This window comes from Alnus glutinosa, chromosome 11, assembly GCF_958979055.1.
Source record: "Alnus glutinosa chromosome 11, dhAlnGlut1.1, whole genome shotgun sequence".
Lineage (NCBI taxonomy): Eukaryota > Viridiplantae > Streptophyta > Magnoliopsida > Fagales > Betulaceae > Alnus > Alnus glutinosa.
In genome coordinates this window covers 28,062,253-28,078,951 of record NC_084896.1, presented here as the reverse complement: position 1 = coordinate 28,078,951, position 16,699 = coordinate 28,062,253, and the positions used below count along the sequence as shown (strand labels likewise).

At 35.4% G+C, this 16,699-nt stretch overlaps 1 protein-coding gene and 1 pseudogene across 3 annotated transcripts; both read left to right on the top strand.

Annotated features, from left to right (window-relative positions):
- The first annotated feature begins 336 nt into the window (after positions 1-336).
- Positions 337-8,299, top strand: LOC133882419 (UPF0481 protein At3g47200-like). Of its 3 annotated transcripts, XM_062321590.1 has the most exons (3): positions 337-535; positions 6,904-7,258; positions 7,319-8,299. In XM_062321590.1, the coding sequence occupies exons 2-3, from the start codon at positions 6,930-6,932 to the stop codon at positions 8,196-8,198; spliced, it is 1,209 nt and encodes a 402-aa protein (XP_062177574.1). In that variant the 5' UTR covers positions 337-535; positions 6,904-6,929; the 3' UTR covers positions 8,199-8,299. The 3 variants fall into 3 exon arrangements, with proteins under 3 accessions (XP_062177574.1, XP_062177571.1, XP_062177573.1); XM_062321587.1 differs by having other exon boundaries at positions 6,904-8,299; XM_062321589.1 differs by having other exon boundaries at positions 6,891-8,299.
- A 2,554-nt stretch (positions 8,300-10,853) lies between these two features.
- Positions 10,854-15,229, top strand: LOC133881358 (uncharacterized; annotated as a pseudogene).
- The last annotated feature ends 1,470 nt before the right edge of the window (positions 15,230-16,699 follow it).

The following is a 16,699-nucleotide window of genomic DNA, read 5'->3' as shown; positions in this document are numbered from 1 at the left end:
TAAGCAATAATTACAAATCGATCCCTAGCATCAAATTCTGTTAAATTTTTTGATAAATTCTGTTAAGTGCCACGTCAAACCAATAAGAATGCGCCAAGTGTCCATTTTAATAAAAAAAAATATTAAAAAAAAATAAAATTATCTTTTTAAAAAAAATTCAAATTCAAATTAAAAAAAAAAACAAAAAAAAAAAAAACAAAAAAAAAACAAAAAAACAAAAAAACAAAAAAACAAAAAAAAAAAAAAGAAAAAGAAAAGAAAAGAAAGTAGAGCTCCTACTCTATAAAGGTTGAATCCCAACGCGGAGTTTCTTTATTCAAGTCTTTTGTTCACACTTTAAAAAAAAAAAAATAAAGAAAAGAAAAAAAAGTAGAGCTCCCACTCTATAAAGGTTGAATCCGGGCACCAGAAAATCCTCATCCCTAAAAGAAGCCCTTGTTCCCAAAATTGCTGCATCACTGCTTTCTTTCAGCAAATCCAACGTACGGAACGACGACTTGAACTCCTTTCTTTATCAAATTTGTTCATTGAGCAGGTAAACACTTCTCTTTCGATCGCTACCACCTTGTTTATTTATTTATTTCCCAATTAAATTTAAGTCGCAATTTCGTATCTTTGCATCTTTATATTTTCGTACACTGCATCTTGTGTCATATTCGGCCAATTTATCACAGTTTCTTTCTCGGCAATCGTAGTTGTTATAATATCTCTAAATGATAGAAATTCAGTAGCACAATTGTGAGTGATTATTATCATAATAACATCTTTATTATATTTTCTTCTATAGAAAAACGGACCAAGCTAGTATTGATGTTGAAATTGATTTCTTCGATCTTAATATATAATCTGAAAATAGTTTCCTGAATATTAATGCTTTTTTTTTTGATGAATAAGTAGAACTATTATTAACAAATGAATCAACTGTACAGAGAAACCAACAAAACACCAAAACACATTACAAACTAACACTAACTCAGTATGTTAACATCAATATTCCATTTGTGACACAAGTTGATGTTTTCCAGAGTCTTCTTGAACTTCCCTTTCCCAGAAACCTGGAACCTCACCTCCCAGAAAATTAACTTCAATATCTGCTCTTCATTTCTAGGTTGACTTCCAAACTTTATCTCTTTTCTTGTTCTCCAAAGACCGTATACAGCAGAGCTCAATATCAGTTTACATATTGACCCCATCAAGGACTTAGTCTTCCAAGTTCTACACCCTTCTTCTATCAAACCATCCCAACTAGTAGGAGGATTTAAGACATCACAACGTTGTAAACAGGTTTTCCAAATTCGGGAACTAAACCCACATGAAAAGAATAAGTGGTCACGACTCTCAGTTCCATTTCTGCAGAAGACACAATTTGTATCCCCCTCATAACCCCAAGCCAGCAATCGATCGCCAGTGGTGAGCCTATTATTGACTGCTAACCAAAGGATAAATGCTTGTTTTGGAATAGCATGCTGATACCAAACCAGCGGCCACCAGTTGACAATGGCCTTTTTCTGTCGAAGATAATTCCAAGTATCAGAGCAAACATAGGAACCAGAACGGGATATGGACCGCACAGGCTTATCAATCTCACCAATAGGCACTTCAGGTAACCTACTCTGTATATCAACTAACATCTCAGATCGTGCAGGCTTCCAGCACCATACTTCCTTTTTTAAAACGGAATCCAGTTTAGCGTCTAACTGACTATGAGAGTCATACACAACTCTATAGCCAAATCTATCAACCAAGCCTCCAAATGGGTGCCAATTATCAATCCACATATGAATCTGATTCCCTGTGCCTACTTCAAACTTAATGAAGTCTCTAGCTAGGCCACGTATCTTCAATAACTTTCTCCAATTCCAAGAACTGTTTTGAGGAATGCTCACACTCCAAAAGCTCTTCCCCTTTAGTAAGTATTCTTGGACCCAAGCAACCCATATCGATCCAGATTTAGCAAATAAACTCCATATATGCCTCATCATGGAAGAAATATTCCAAATTTCCAACTCCTTGAGCCCCAAGCCACCTTCCTTTTTAGGGAAACAAATTTCAGCCCAAGACACTTTAGCCTTTGCAGCACACCCCTCTTTCCCATTCCATAGGAAACGGTTAAATTTATGGCTAATATCTTTGATAATCTTTTTAGGGAGAATAAAGATTCCAGACCAATAGACTTGAATGCTATACAGAATAGAGGAAAGAAGCTGCAATCTTCCTGCAAAAGATAGATTCTTGGAAGTCCAAGAGTCTATGCGGCCAGCTATCTTCTCAATAAGCACCCGGCAATCCCCTGCAGAGAGCTTAGAAGAGATAAGGGGGACTCCAAGATAGTGAGCAGGGAGATGACCTTCCCTCATCTGCACCTCAGCAAGCAAAGAACCCTTCATCCTATCCGATACACCAGAACAAAACAGGGAACTTTTGGAAGGATTAGCTCTTAAACCAGAAAGTAATTCAAACTCCAACAAAGCAGCTTTAATGATGGATATGGAAGATAAACTAGCATCTGAAAAAATAAGCAGGTCATCCGCAAAGCATAAATGGGTGAGTTTCATCTTAGAACAGTTGTGATGAAACTTAAATCCCGACCCTTCTCTAGTATAATCCTTCATTATCCTAGAAAAGACTTCCATAGCAAGAACAAACAAATAGGGGGATAAAGGATCCCCTTGCCTCAAGCCTTTCTCCCCTTTAAAATATCCAACCAAAGTCCCATTAAGGGAAATAGAAAATCTGGGAGATGTTATGCACATCTTGATCCAATTTGTGAATCTGGCAGGGAAACCAAAACAGAAAAGGCAATGAACAATAAACTCCCAATCCACTGAATCATACGCCTTCATCAAGTCCACTTTCATGGTGCATCTAGGAGAACCACCATTCCTATGATAATTTCGAACCAACTCTTGAGCCAGAAGGACATTCTCAGAGATACATCTACCTGGAATAAAAGCAGACTGATTCCTACTTCTTAAGGAATTAAGAATAGGCAGCATCCTATTAGACAGAATTTTGGTTATGCACTTGTAAATAACATTACAACATGCAATAGGTCTAAAATCCCCCATAACCGAAGCATTTGGCTTCTTAGGGACCAAGGTTAATATAGTGGCATTAACCTCTTTAACAAGCAAACCAGTATTGAAAAAATTCTGTTTAGCCTTAACAACATCTTCACCCACAACATGCCAAGAAGACTTGAAAAACTCAGCTGTATACCCATCCGGGCCAGGAGCCTTATTAGGCTTCATGCTGAAAAAAGTACTCTTAATCTCCTCAGCTGTAACATCTCTATCCAACACAGCAGCTTTATCAACTGGAACAATAGGAGAAATCAGGTGCTGAATTCTCTCAGCAGATGCAGCAGTGAAATTAGTACTCTTTGTCCCCAAAAGCTTCCTATAAAAATCCACAGCCATCACCTTTAACTGAGCAATGTCTTCCACCTTATTGCCTTGTTCATCATACAAGAAGGATATAGTATTCCTTGCCTGCCTACCTTTGAGAACCCGATGGAAAAAAGCCGAATTTTGGTCACCAAGCTGCAGCCATTGGTTCCTTGCTTTCTGTTTCAAGAAAGCCTCTTCAGCTTTTGTGATGGAAACATAAGCATGAAGACATTCCCGCTCTTTCTGAAGACAATCAGCCCTTCCTCTAAAGTCCAAAACAGTCCTTTGAGCCATATCAAGTCTATCTCGAGCTTGGATCACCTTACTTCTAATATCACCATAACAACTTGCAGTATTAGTCTTCAAAACAACTTTAAGGGCTTTTAGTTTACTGCACAGCCTATACATAGGCACTCCATAAACCTCCTGCCCCCAACCAGCAGCCAACCAATCCTGAAAATCTGTGTTCTCCAACCAGAAATTACAGAATTTAAAAGGTTTTGGACCGAAACTCATCAGTGTACCCACTGTAATTATAGCAGGAGAATGATCTGAAACACCTCCAGAAGGAAAATCAACTTTGGTACCCCCAAACTTAATAAGCCACTCTTCATTTACCATAACTCTGTCGAGCTTCCTAGCCACAAAATCGGCCCCTTCACTCTTATTATTCCAGGTGAAAAAACAGCCACTAAACTTCAGATCAACAACTTCTAGGTTATTTAGACATTCCCCAAACTCCTGCTCATAAGCATTGAGCCTATCCGAACCCCACTTCTCAGCCAAATGTCTCACCACATTAAAATCTCCACAAAGGATCCAAGGATTAGGAAACACCCTATCCTTTATGGTTTTCAGATTCTGCCATAACACCCTTCTTTCAAGAGGCTTATTAGCTCCATATACAAAGGACTGAAACCAAATGGACCCCTCTTTAAGATAATGTACACAGCAGCTCACACTTTGATCACATTTATCAATAATAGTGACATCAAACTCCCCTTTATCCCAGCATACCCAGATTCTGCCTAAAAAATGATGCTCATAATTGAAGCAGAAACCCCAATCTGGAAACAAAGCAACCACAATATCATTAGACTTATGAGCCTTAACTCTAGTCTCAATAAGGCAGACTAATTTAATCCTCTTCTCCTTTACTATTCTCCGAACCTCATTTTGTTTGGAGGGATGGTTCAACCCCCTTACATTCCATACAAGGATGTCTATGAATGTGGAGAAAAGCCCCTCCTCATATCCACATCCAATTCCTCCAATTTACCCTTTCCTTTGTCCACAGGAACAGGAGTCTCCATTTCATCCAAAGCCTGTTGCAAAGCTATATTAGATTTCCTAACCTCTGCATCATCAAATTTTCTGCCATCCACCCGAGCTAGCAGCTGAAAAGAATTGGTCCAGTGGGAGCTATTATCTACTGAACCAGACCTAGGCTTTGGAGTTTTCCTAGATTTAGCTACAGACCATTGACCAACACCTGAAGGCCCTGATTTATCAACCCCCTTAGCATTCTTAATCTTAGGAAGCTCTTGTTGAACTACTTGTTGGACTGGAACTATCTTCTTAGGCACCCAAACAGTCTTTTCAGTCTTAGAGCAAGTATGTGTAGCATGTCCAAACAATCTACAATTCTTGCATCTAATCGGCAACCAAGGATACTCCACTCCAATTTTTAGTATCTCCCCATCAATGCCAATAATACCTATATCCTTGGGAAATTCAACATCAATATTCACCTCAACAAGAACTCGGGCAAAACCAAGTCTTAACTGCCCTTCAGTCACCGAATCTACACATAATGGTTTCCCTATCCCACTAACAATATGACTTAAACATATTGTATTCCAATACTCAAAAGGGAGATTATGCAGTTTAATCCAGATAGGTACAGAATCTAAAGAGAGTTTCAGCAATTGCATACCTGGTGTCCACCTTCTTAGGATGATGGGCCTATTGGCAAAATACCACAATTTCTCCTTCAGAACAGCATCCCTACTTTTCTCATCAGCAAAACGAAACAAATATAACCCATTTTCCAAGAGGAACACCTCAATAGTACCATACCTATTCCAGAGGCTATCCACAGCACGCTTAACCACAAAAAATGGAAGCGGTTTATCAAGAAATTGTCCAATCATTGCAGATGACCATTTCTTAATCCCTTCTTCAACAGCTGCTCTTGGAGGCTGAATAAGAATCTTTCCATTTTGCCTAGGTGGCTCATGAAATTGGAGAGACCCAGCAGATTTTCCAGATTTGAAAAGCTGGCACCAATCTTGAATTGCCCCTGTATTCATCTTGTGTACACCCCCCTCATTCTGCCCCTGAACAGGAAATTCCGATCGCATGACACCCACCAGATTTTGCTCCTCAGAATCAGGCCCCTTCATCTCTAAATCAGCCCCCTGCTTTTCCTCAATACCAACATCAGATACCATCAGATAAGATTCCTTACTGACCTCATCTGCATCCTCAGAACCCTTCTGGACCGAACCCTTACACTTCTCAACATCAAGATCATTCACCTCTGGGGATCCAGAATCACAATCTCCCTCCATATTCACTACTACATGATCCTCAGAAATAGCCTCAGAATTGGCCCCCACCGGCTCACAAACCGTCACAACCTTCTTCCCAACCCTTCCTCGTTTCTTGGCCATGAAAATGAACCACCAGAAAACTGGTCAACCAGAAAAATCCCTCCAGGCAAACTTCCGGCATCCAGCTCCGGCGCCCAAATCCGAGGCACGCGCGCTCACGCGCGAGATCAGACGAGCAAGTAAACCACAATCGCACCAAAACAGATTTTTCTAACTGGTTATGCCACGTCAGCAAAAGAGCTAAAAAAAAGTTCCTGTTGCCCGAATATTAATGCTTTGGCATGGAAATATGATTTATTAATGACTAGCATGACTAGTATCTGTCAAAAAAAAAATTGTATTAATCGATCAAACCTTTACCTCATTCTGCTACAACGTAATGTGTAATTCCTAAAATAAAGTTTAATTCCAGCGAAATATCAAGCTCATCCAACTGCCTACTGTAGGTCTTTTTAGTAGAGATCTTCATGAATCTTTTTAAGATTGCTTCATTTTTTTTTTAAAGAATATATATAATAATATTTTCTATGAAAAATTGATGATCATATATATGTGGAGCTTTTTGTAACTTAGATTCGTGATGCTGTTTCAGTAGTTTTTTTTTTTTTTTTTTTTTTAATTAATTAATTTATTTTTTATTTTGGTTAGTTTTTGAGAATCAACTCATGGTACTCTCTTAAAACCTTCTCATTCTAAAAGCCTCAAACCCTTTCAAATTGGTTCATCGTACTAAAAATTTGGTAAAAGCAATGACTATACAAGAAGTATACCTTGAGCTCGGCATGTTTGGAAGCACAAATGTTCTTTTACTGAAATTCGTACTTGTATTCGATACTAGTCATTCATAGCATTGAACACTTCTTTTTAATGCTAGTGATCACTCTAGTCTTTGTCATCAGGAAATTTAAGAAAGACTACTTGATAGATGGGAGAATATCAACGTGAAACTTTGGTATATAACATCACAAGTAAGTTAGAAAGCTTAGAGCCTCTCTCATCACCTGAACCTTATATCTATAAGGTTCCGGATCCTCTTCGCAAGTTGAACAAAGAAGCATTCAGTCCTCAGATTCTTTCAATAGGGCCTTTTCACCATGGAGACGAAAAACTGCAAAACATGGAAAAACACAAATTAAGATATCTCAAGGTACTCATGGAACAGGCCCACAAAACCTTGGAGGACTTATTACCTGTTATAGAGGACTTAGAAGAAAGTGTTCGTCAATGTTATGCAGAGACTATTTCACTTAACAGGTATGACTTTTTGGAAATGATCTTGGTGGATGCGAGCTTCATTGTTGTGCTTTTTTACAGAATTTCGTTGAGAGGAGCAGCAAAATGGACAAATGACGACAAGATATTACTAAAGCCATGGTTGGTTGCCACGATACAGCGGGACTTAATGTTACTTGAAAATCAACTTCCTTTCTTTATTATTAAGAAATTATTTGACCATACATTGGCATCTCAACGAGGCCTACCCTCTTTCACTAAGCTTACCTTTAATTACTTTAAGTCTTTTAACACTCAAAATTTGCCTTCCGATCCTGAGCCAAGTATATTGCACTTTGTTGATTTGCTTAGAAGATTTTTCCTGCCCATAAGTCATTCTCCACTAGAAAGAATAGATGAAGAAGTTAAGCATGTGTACAGTGCAACCCAGCTGGATGGGAAAGGATTGAAGTTTATGGCGGATCATTCAACAGAGACAGAGCATTCTTTACTTGACCTTGACCTAGACTATAAGAAGGGAGTGTTGAAAATTCCACACATTACCTTGAACGATATCACAGAGTTTTATGCTCGAAATCTTATAGCATTTGAGCAATGCCACTACCCAAAAGATGCACGTGTTACTGATTATTTTATCCTGTTAGATTTCCTTATCAAAAGTGAAAAGGATGTGGATTTACTTGGTCGAAAGGGGATTATGGTTAATGGGCTAGGTAACAACGATGCAACTTTTATCAACAATTTGGTCACAAATATTGCATATTCAGACATGAACACTAAATATTATGAAATTTGTATACAATTGAAGAAATTCTACGAGGACCCTAAGCATGGTTGGCTGGCTTCCTTGAGGCGAGACTATTTTGGCAATCCCTGGAAGGCCACTTCTACCACAGCTGTTGTTATCTTGTTGATCCTCACTTTGATACAAGCTGTATGCTCTATTATCTCTATATCCTGATCGCTAAAGTTTGTGTAATGCCTCACGACCAATTTCCCTGTCAAACTTTTTATTTGCTATATGAGTGTGTACGAATGGATGCTCCCTTTTTGATACCTCTCTTTTATGTCTCTAATAGATTCGCTATTTTTTATTTTTGCACTGTAACAATTCGTATGTAGAAGCTTCGTGTAATTGTTTGAAAAGCAAAATCTTTTCGATAAAAAGCCCGCACTTTTTTCATTTTTTTTTTAAAAAAAAATTATGACCACAAAAATCAATTGCCTTAAAAATATTGGATGGACGTTTCACATGAAACAATAGGTTAACATAACGAGGCGTAGACACCCTTAAATTCAAGGATAAGAATGTGTCCAATAACAATCATGTTGATTGATTCCTTGAAGGGTCTTTTAAAAATAGAGGTAAAAACCTAGGGTCTTCCTGCTGACAAAAGCTGTGAAGAACTTTTTAAATCATTTCAATCATAGTGGCAATTGCCAATGGAGAAGCGTACAAATCAAGGAAATAATACAGACAACAGAGAGCGACCAAAAAAAAAAAAAAGAAGACTACAATATCCTGCAAAAATATCAAGCCAATTAAACTTTTTCTCCTTCCTTTAGTTCAAACATATAAACTACTAGATGCACTAGTTACCAAAAAAAAAAAGAAAAAAAGCTAGACGCACCAACTGTATTGTGTCAACAATACGTGAGAAAGAGATGGGAATAAACTAAGAATTATGAACAAAAATGGCAATTGGTAGCAATCCCGAATAATTGATACCAGGTTAAAGTGTCTAATTAAAAAAAATTATTTTTATAAGAGCATGATGTTTGCACAAAGATAAGGTTTCGGGTTACTACTAGATTTCCATATATATCTATAACGGTTTTAATATTTTTTAGAATAATGTTTCTTGCATAATTTTTATACAACTCTTGCTCAATTTTAACTATTTTGTCATGTTTTTTCTACATGAAACCTTTTTCACTTTTGTAGACGTTGTGATGGAGGAAGTCCCTCCTCTCACAGACAAAGCTAGAAAGTATTTTGGGCACCTTGATGAATTACAAATATATTAAAATAAGGGTAGGGTCAAAGCATGAATAAGAAATACATTAAGATTGAAAATGAAATAAATAATTCTAACATGTATATTAAGTGTCCATCAAGTATCATTGAACATGTGATTGATCAAATTGTGATTTTAAAAGCTACCTCATTTTTTAATGGACACTTAATATACTATTAGAATTACTCGAAATAAATATATAAAAACAAAATTAGTAAGAAAAAATATTTGTAAATTAGCAATTAACAAACTCGCATAAAGAACAATAGAATATATCAAGTTTCACATACATGCAAATTTTCAAATTAATTGTTTAGACTTATAAACTATAATAACCAATATTCTCATTAATATTTAATAACCATAATATCAAAATTACAATACCAATTATATTAGGAATTGAGTTTAGAAAACTAACCTCAAAATGTGCAACTTGCGTCGAGTGGTTTTGCACAGCTTTTGTGTTGCGAATTAATTGTTGTTCTGTGTCGTAAAAAGTAGATTAAATCAACAATTTCCAAAATTGAAATTTTATAATATTGTTGTAAAAACTAAAATCATAATAAATAAATAAAAAATATCTTCAACAAGGTATTCAATAATCACTTAACAAACCATTTATGCTATTTAATAATTCTCACTCTTACCCATTCTTTCTTTTTTTTATTAACTCATTAATTCTATTTGGACTACTTTCCCAACCCCTAACTTCCAAGCCATTATTTACGAATATCATGATTTTAAGTGATAAAATTCACTCACAAATCACAATATGACAAATTGACAATAATTCCACTTTTACACATTTTTTTAAAAGGTCAAAACTTTCTCAAATTTCAAATACCACTTTAAATATTATTATAATTTATCAACAACAAAAATTAATCACACAAATGAGACAAATAATCACTCTCACTCTCAATGTTCTCACGGTTCACGTAATTTGAGTCTTTTCTCCTTAGTCAATGACTCAATAGTCAGTTAATGTAACTTTTTTTTATCATATTTTCAATTATACTCTCTTCTCTAGATTCTTCTTCCAAAAGTTATCATATTTTCCATTGTACTCTGTTCTCTAAACTCTTCTTCCAGACAGTGAGACGTGAGTCCTCTTCTAAAATCCAATCTCCCTCTTCACTTCTTCTTCATACTTCAGTTCACGTTTTCATTTTTCTTCTTCAATTCCTCACCGTATGACAGGAAAAAATGAAAAATAAAAATAAAATATTAAGGTTTTGAGAGGGTTAAATAGGCTATACACTCATGTGCTTTACGAATTTTATTTTTTACCCCCTCAATTTTGTTTTGTATCAAACATGGTACCTGTGGTATGTGAAAAGACAGAAAAAGTACCTCCGTCCAATTTTCCATCCAAAACTAACGTCTAGCCATGTCATCTTATAGGTGTCGGCGTACATGAGCGACACTTGTCTCTATGCACAACTCAGACATCCTACATGCTTATAAAAATCCATATAATCACATTCAATTATTTTAAAAATAGGAAAATTTAAAAACTGAACAAGCCGTCTTCCTCCTCCCCTTTTTTCCCAAATGTCTGAAAACCCTGACCCCTAACCCTAACCAGCTCCGGCCCGATGAATCTCCCAAAATCAAACTTAAGAACTGAAGCAGATAAGGTCGACGTATATTTCTGTGGCATCCCACAGGTCCTGCACGACTGTTTCTCCCGAGCAACTGTTGAACAATCGGACAAATGGCATCATCAAGTCACCTACGAGATTCGGGAGGGAAAGAAGCTTCCCGTTTTTCAGACATGGTGTGTTCTTAACCCAATGGTTTGTTGTAAAAAAGAAGTTTCCTTTTTTTTTTTTTTTTTTTTTGTTAAAAAAAAAGAATTATCTTTTGTTTTGTTGTTTTGACATTTGAATCAAACATAGTTATCAATTGGATCTTCCTCGGTGGGGCGTACTGGGATGTTATTCATATGTTATTGCGATTTACCAGCATCATTAAAGACCTCCTGGACTGAGGAAAACCCTGGGAGAAGATTTTGAGGTTGCGTCAACTACAACTCAAGAGTGAGCTCATCCTTGCAATTGCAATTTCATGTATGCTTTGTTGTTGTTATGAATCTTATGATTGAAGAATTTCCACAAGATAATTTGAGTGAGTTCTTACTGACTTCCTATAATTCAACATGCAGACAAAATCTGCATGCAAATTTTTCAAATGGTCAAATCAACTTGTGAAAGGGGTGTGGATGTCTTAAAACAGATTATAAAAAAGGTTAGTGACCTGAAAGATGAAAATGGTACATTGGTGGCAAGGATGAAAAACTTGGAAAATGAAATGGAAAATTGCATGGAAAGGCAGTGGCGGACCAGCGTTGGGGCCAGCAGGGGCCGTGGCCCCTGCTGGCTCCTGAGAAAAAAAAAAACAAAAATTTACTATACTAAGTTCTAAGCTTAATTCAAACTTGGCCCCACCATAATCATCATTACTACCTAATAGATTTTTTTTTTTTTTTTTTAAGGGACCCACAGCATCAGCATGGTTTTTTAATCTGGAATGCTTACACAGTTACAGTACTCCATCAGTCGCTTCATCAGTCCACAGCCCATCTCACGATTCTCACCTGCTGCCCTGCAGCACGTCAAGTAGACAAGCACGCACAGCCCATCTCACCTGCAGACCTGCTGCCCTGCAGCACGCACGGCTCAAGAAATGAAATGATAGAAGAGAAGAGAAAAAAAAAAAAAAAAAAAAAAAAAAAAAATCTGTAAAAGCTCTTAAACAAAGAACTAAAGAACGAACGAAAAACAAAACAAAAAAAAAAGAACGAAACAACGAAAGAACAAACGAACGAACGAAAAAAAAGAGCCTGCACTGCGCCACTGCTGGTGACTGCTGGGTGAGTACCGTGAGTTTTGTGGCTGTGGACCTGTGGTGGAAAAAAAAGCTGAAGTGAAAAAGTAAAAGTGTGAAACTCAGAAACTTTGAAGTGTGGAAGTTTAACATTTTTTTGAGGTATTTTTTTTTAGTGTTCAATGAGTATAAAAAACTTTTTTCTCTTTTTTTTTTAAAAAAATGTTAGTTTTGAGGTTTGGCTGATTTGCAGGTGTTGAAGTCTTGAAGAGCATAAGAAGGAAGAGGACAAGAGATTTTTCATTATTTTTGGGCATTGCTTCTCTATTATACTTGTGCTGATCTTGTGACTTTTGTCTACAAGGTAATTTCTCTATTCAAATTTTCAGAATATTTTTTGATTTTGGGTTATATATGAAATTATCAATGATGTTAGTTTTGAAGTTTTTAGTTTTTCATATTATTATTTTTAGTTTAGTGTTATATAGACTCTTGTTTTTTTTGGCTTTTTTTTTTTAGTTTGTATGATTCAATGATTGTTACTTATTAGATTCTGATAATTTTTTTTTTTTTTTTTTTTGTTTGATAGTTTGATTGTATCTTATGGGGTTGTAATTTAATTTGAAAAATTTAGGTTCATCAAGCATGTCAAAGTTTAAAACTATCGAGTCATTCTTCAAAAGAAAAGAAGTTGATGTTCCAGAAAGTAATCCACCATTGAATTTTAATGCTGAAACTTCAAATCTCAAAGAACGTCCTCTTAAATCTCAAAGGATTGAAGTTGAAGAACATCCTTATGAATCTGTAATTGTGGAAGCTCAAGATTCCTTTTAAATCCTCCACGCTTAATGTTAACGAAGTTGATGGTTTTTCTATAGAACGGGATCCAGGAAAACGTCCTCCGATGTGGGACTATCCAGTCAATCGACGTGATGAAATAAGAATGGCTTATTTGAAAGCACGTCCATATCAAATTTTGCGTCGAGACTATCCATTTTCTGGACCTGAAAATCATCCCCGTCGTTTTCAAGCTTCATGGTTTACACAATTTTCATCTTGGCTTGAGTATTCTCCTACTACGGATGCCGCATATTGTCTCCCATGTTATCTTTTTACAATGAAACCAGTTGGACGTCATGGATGGGATGTATTTATCACCAAGGGATTTAGAAATTGGAAAAAGGTTCACGATGGAAAGAAATGTGCCTTTTTGACTCATATTGGAGAGGATCCTTGTTCACCCCATAATAATGCTGTGAAATATTGTGAGGATTTAAAACAACAATCACAGCATATCGACAAATTATTGAATGCACAAAGTACTGAGCAAATTCAAAATAATCGATTACGTGTAAAAACTTCTATTGATGTTGTTCGGTGGCTTGCATTTCAAGGATGTGCTTTTAGAGGTCATGATGAGACTCCTGATTCAAAAAATCGAGGTAATTTTCTTGAGATGATTAAAATTTTGGCATCATATAATGAAAAAGTTGCAACAGTTGTTTTGGAAAATGCTCCTAAATCTGCAAAGTATACTTCTCATAGAATTCAAAAGGAGATTTTGCAAGTCATGGCAAGTAAAGTGCGAGATAAAATTCGTGAAGATATTGGAGACTCTAAATTTTGTATTATTGTTGATGAAGCACGAGATGAGTCTAAAAGAGAACAAATGGCTATTGTTTTGAGATTTGTTGACAAATATGGTTTTATACAAGAGCGCTTCTTTGATCTTGTTCATGTTAAAGATACATCGGCATTGACTCTCAAGAATAAAATATCTGATGTTCTTTCTCATCATGGACTTGACATTCAAAATATTCGTGGACAAGGATATGATGGTGCTAGCAATATGCGTGGTGAATGGAAAGGATTGCAGGCATTATTTATTAATGATTGTCCTTATGCATACTATGTTCATTGTTTTGCTCACCGATTGCAATTAGCATTAGTTGCTGCATCTAGAGAAATGGTTTCTGTTCATGAGTTCTTCACAAATTTGAATTTCATTATCAATATGGTTGGTGCTTCATGTAAACGTCACGATCAACTACAAGCTGCTCAAGCAGAAAAAATTGCACATATGCGAGCTATTGGTGATCTTGAAACTGGAAAATGAGCTAACCAAATTGGCACTTTGAAACGAGCTGGTGATACTCGTTGGGGTTCTCATTATAATTCTATTTGCAGCCTAATAAGTATGTTTGATGCTAGTTGTTCAGTGCTTGAATTAATTAGAAGAGAAGGAGCTAATTACTCTCAACGGGGAGATGCTAATGCTGCTTATAAAATGATTACATCATTCGAATTCATTTTTATTTTACATTTGATGAAGGAAATTATGGGTATCACTGATGTTCTTTGTCAAGCTTTGCAGCAAAAATCTCAAGACATTTTGAATGCTATTAATTCAGTTTCTACTGCAAAAAAGCTTATCCAAAAGCTGAGAGATGATGATTGGGAGAAATTGCTTGAGAGCATTGTCTCTTTCTCCAAGAAATTTGAAATTGACATCCCAGACTTGAGTGCTCGTTATATTGAAGGTCGAGGTCGTAATCAACGGAATCACATTACAGTGGAGCATCATTATCATTTTGACATATTCAATGCTGCTATAGACTTTCAACTGCAAGAGCTTAATTGTAGGTTTGGTGAAAGGGCAGTCAGACTTTTGACACTTAGCTCAGCTTTGGATCCAAAGGATGGTTATAAATCATTTAAAATTGATGATATATGTAGTCTTGCAGAGGTGTATTATCCTCTTGATTTTTCTGAGCAGGAGAAAATTAATTTGGGATTCCAGTTGAAGTATTTTGAGCTTGATGTGCATAATGATTTGAAGTTGCAAAATTTGTCTTCTGTTGCAGAATTATGTCAAGGATTGGTAGAGACAGGAAAATCAAAGACATACCATCTTATTGATAGATTGATTCGTCTTGTTTTGACTCTTCCAGTGTCTACAGCGACTACCGAACGAGCATTCTCAGCTATGAAAATTGTTAAAACAAGACTTCGCAACAAAATGGAAGATGAATTTCTTGCAAATAGTTTAGTTGTGTATATTGAAAGGGAAATTGCTGAGAGCTTCAATTTAGATTCGATACTTGATGATTTTGTTTCTCTAAAAGGACGTAAACTAGGTTTTTGAACACTTTATATTTCTGTCTTTTTGTACTAGTGCCAACATGTTTTTGTTGCTAATATATTAATTTTGGCACAGATTATAATGAATTTTTATAATGTACTTTTGTGATACATATTGTGTGACAAATTATTCAATTTCTATTTTAAATTATATTTATTGGCCCCTGCAATGTCAGTTACCTGGGTCCGCCACTGTGGAAAGGGCTAAGCAGCTAGAGAAGGCGGATGATAAACACATGAAAATCATCAAGTGTCTAGAAAAGAAAAATGGCATATATAGGACAAGAGATAAAATTTTTATGTATGCTTTGTTGTTGTCATGGTTTACAATGTTGTTAGTTGTTTGTTTTGCACTTCTAAAGTGACTTAGTAGATTGACATATGTATGTGAATTATGTAAATTTTGAAAAGTCTAAGTTTGAATTGTCCTGTATCAAACTAATATTTTGAAACAAAACAATTCATCCATTTGTAAGCAAAAAATGAACAAGACATAATCAGCCATATGCAACAATAGAGAACACAATGCAATATGTGTGACCACTTAATTGTATTTCTATAAAAAATTTCTATACAAAGAATACTAAATTTCAAAAAATGATTTTTTTTTTTTTTAAAGTTAAATAAATGGTACCTTAGTTTTGGTACATTTACCATAAAATGGTAAGTTTTGCAACATGTAACAAAGTAGCATTTTGAAACAAAACATGTATCAAAGTAGCATTTTGAAACAAAACATGTATCAAAGTAGCATTTTAAAACAAAACTTCATAGTGGCACATATGGTACCTGGGTTTTTAAAATATACCATAGATGGTACTTGAGTTTTTAAAATATATCATAAATGGTACCTGGGTTTTTCACCTTTATTAATAATAGTACATATTTACACAAAATTATTTGTCTATGTTTGGTATTGCATGTTTTGAAAAAGAACTTGACACGAACCAGTATTTTGAAACAGAACTTGACACGAACCAGCATTTTGAAACAATATTTCATATTGTCATAAATGGTACCCGGGTTTTTAAAATATATTATAAATGGTACCTGGATTTTTTACCTTTACCAATAATGGTACCTATTTACACAAAATTATTTGCTTACGTTTGGTATTGCATGTTTTGCAACATGTTTTGTAACAAAGTAGCATTTTGAAACAATATTTCATATTATCATAAATGGTACCCAGGTTTTTAAAATATATCATAAATGGTACCTGGGTTTTTCACCTTTACCAATAATGATACCTAATGGTACCTATTTACACAAAATTATTTGTCTACGTTTGATATTTCATGTTTTGCAACATGTTTTTTTAACAATGTAGCATTTTAAAACAGAACTTGACACGAACCAGCATTTTGAAATAATATTTCATATTGTCATAAATGGTACTCGGGTTTTTAAAATATATCATAAATGGTACCTGAATTTTTTACCTTTACCAATAATGGTGCCTAATAGTACCTAT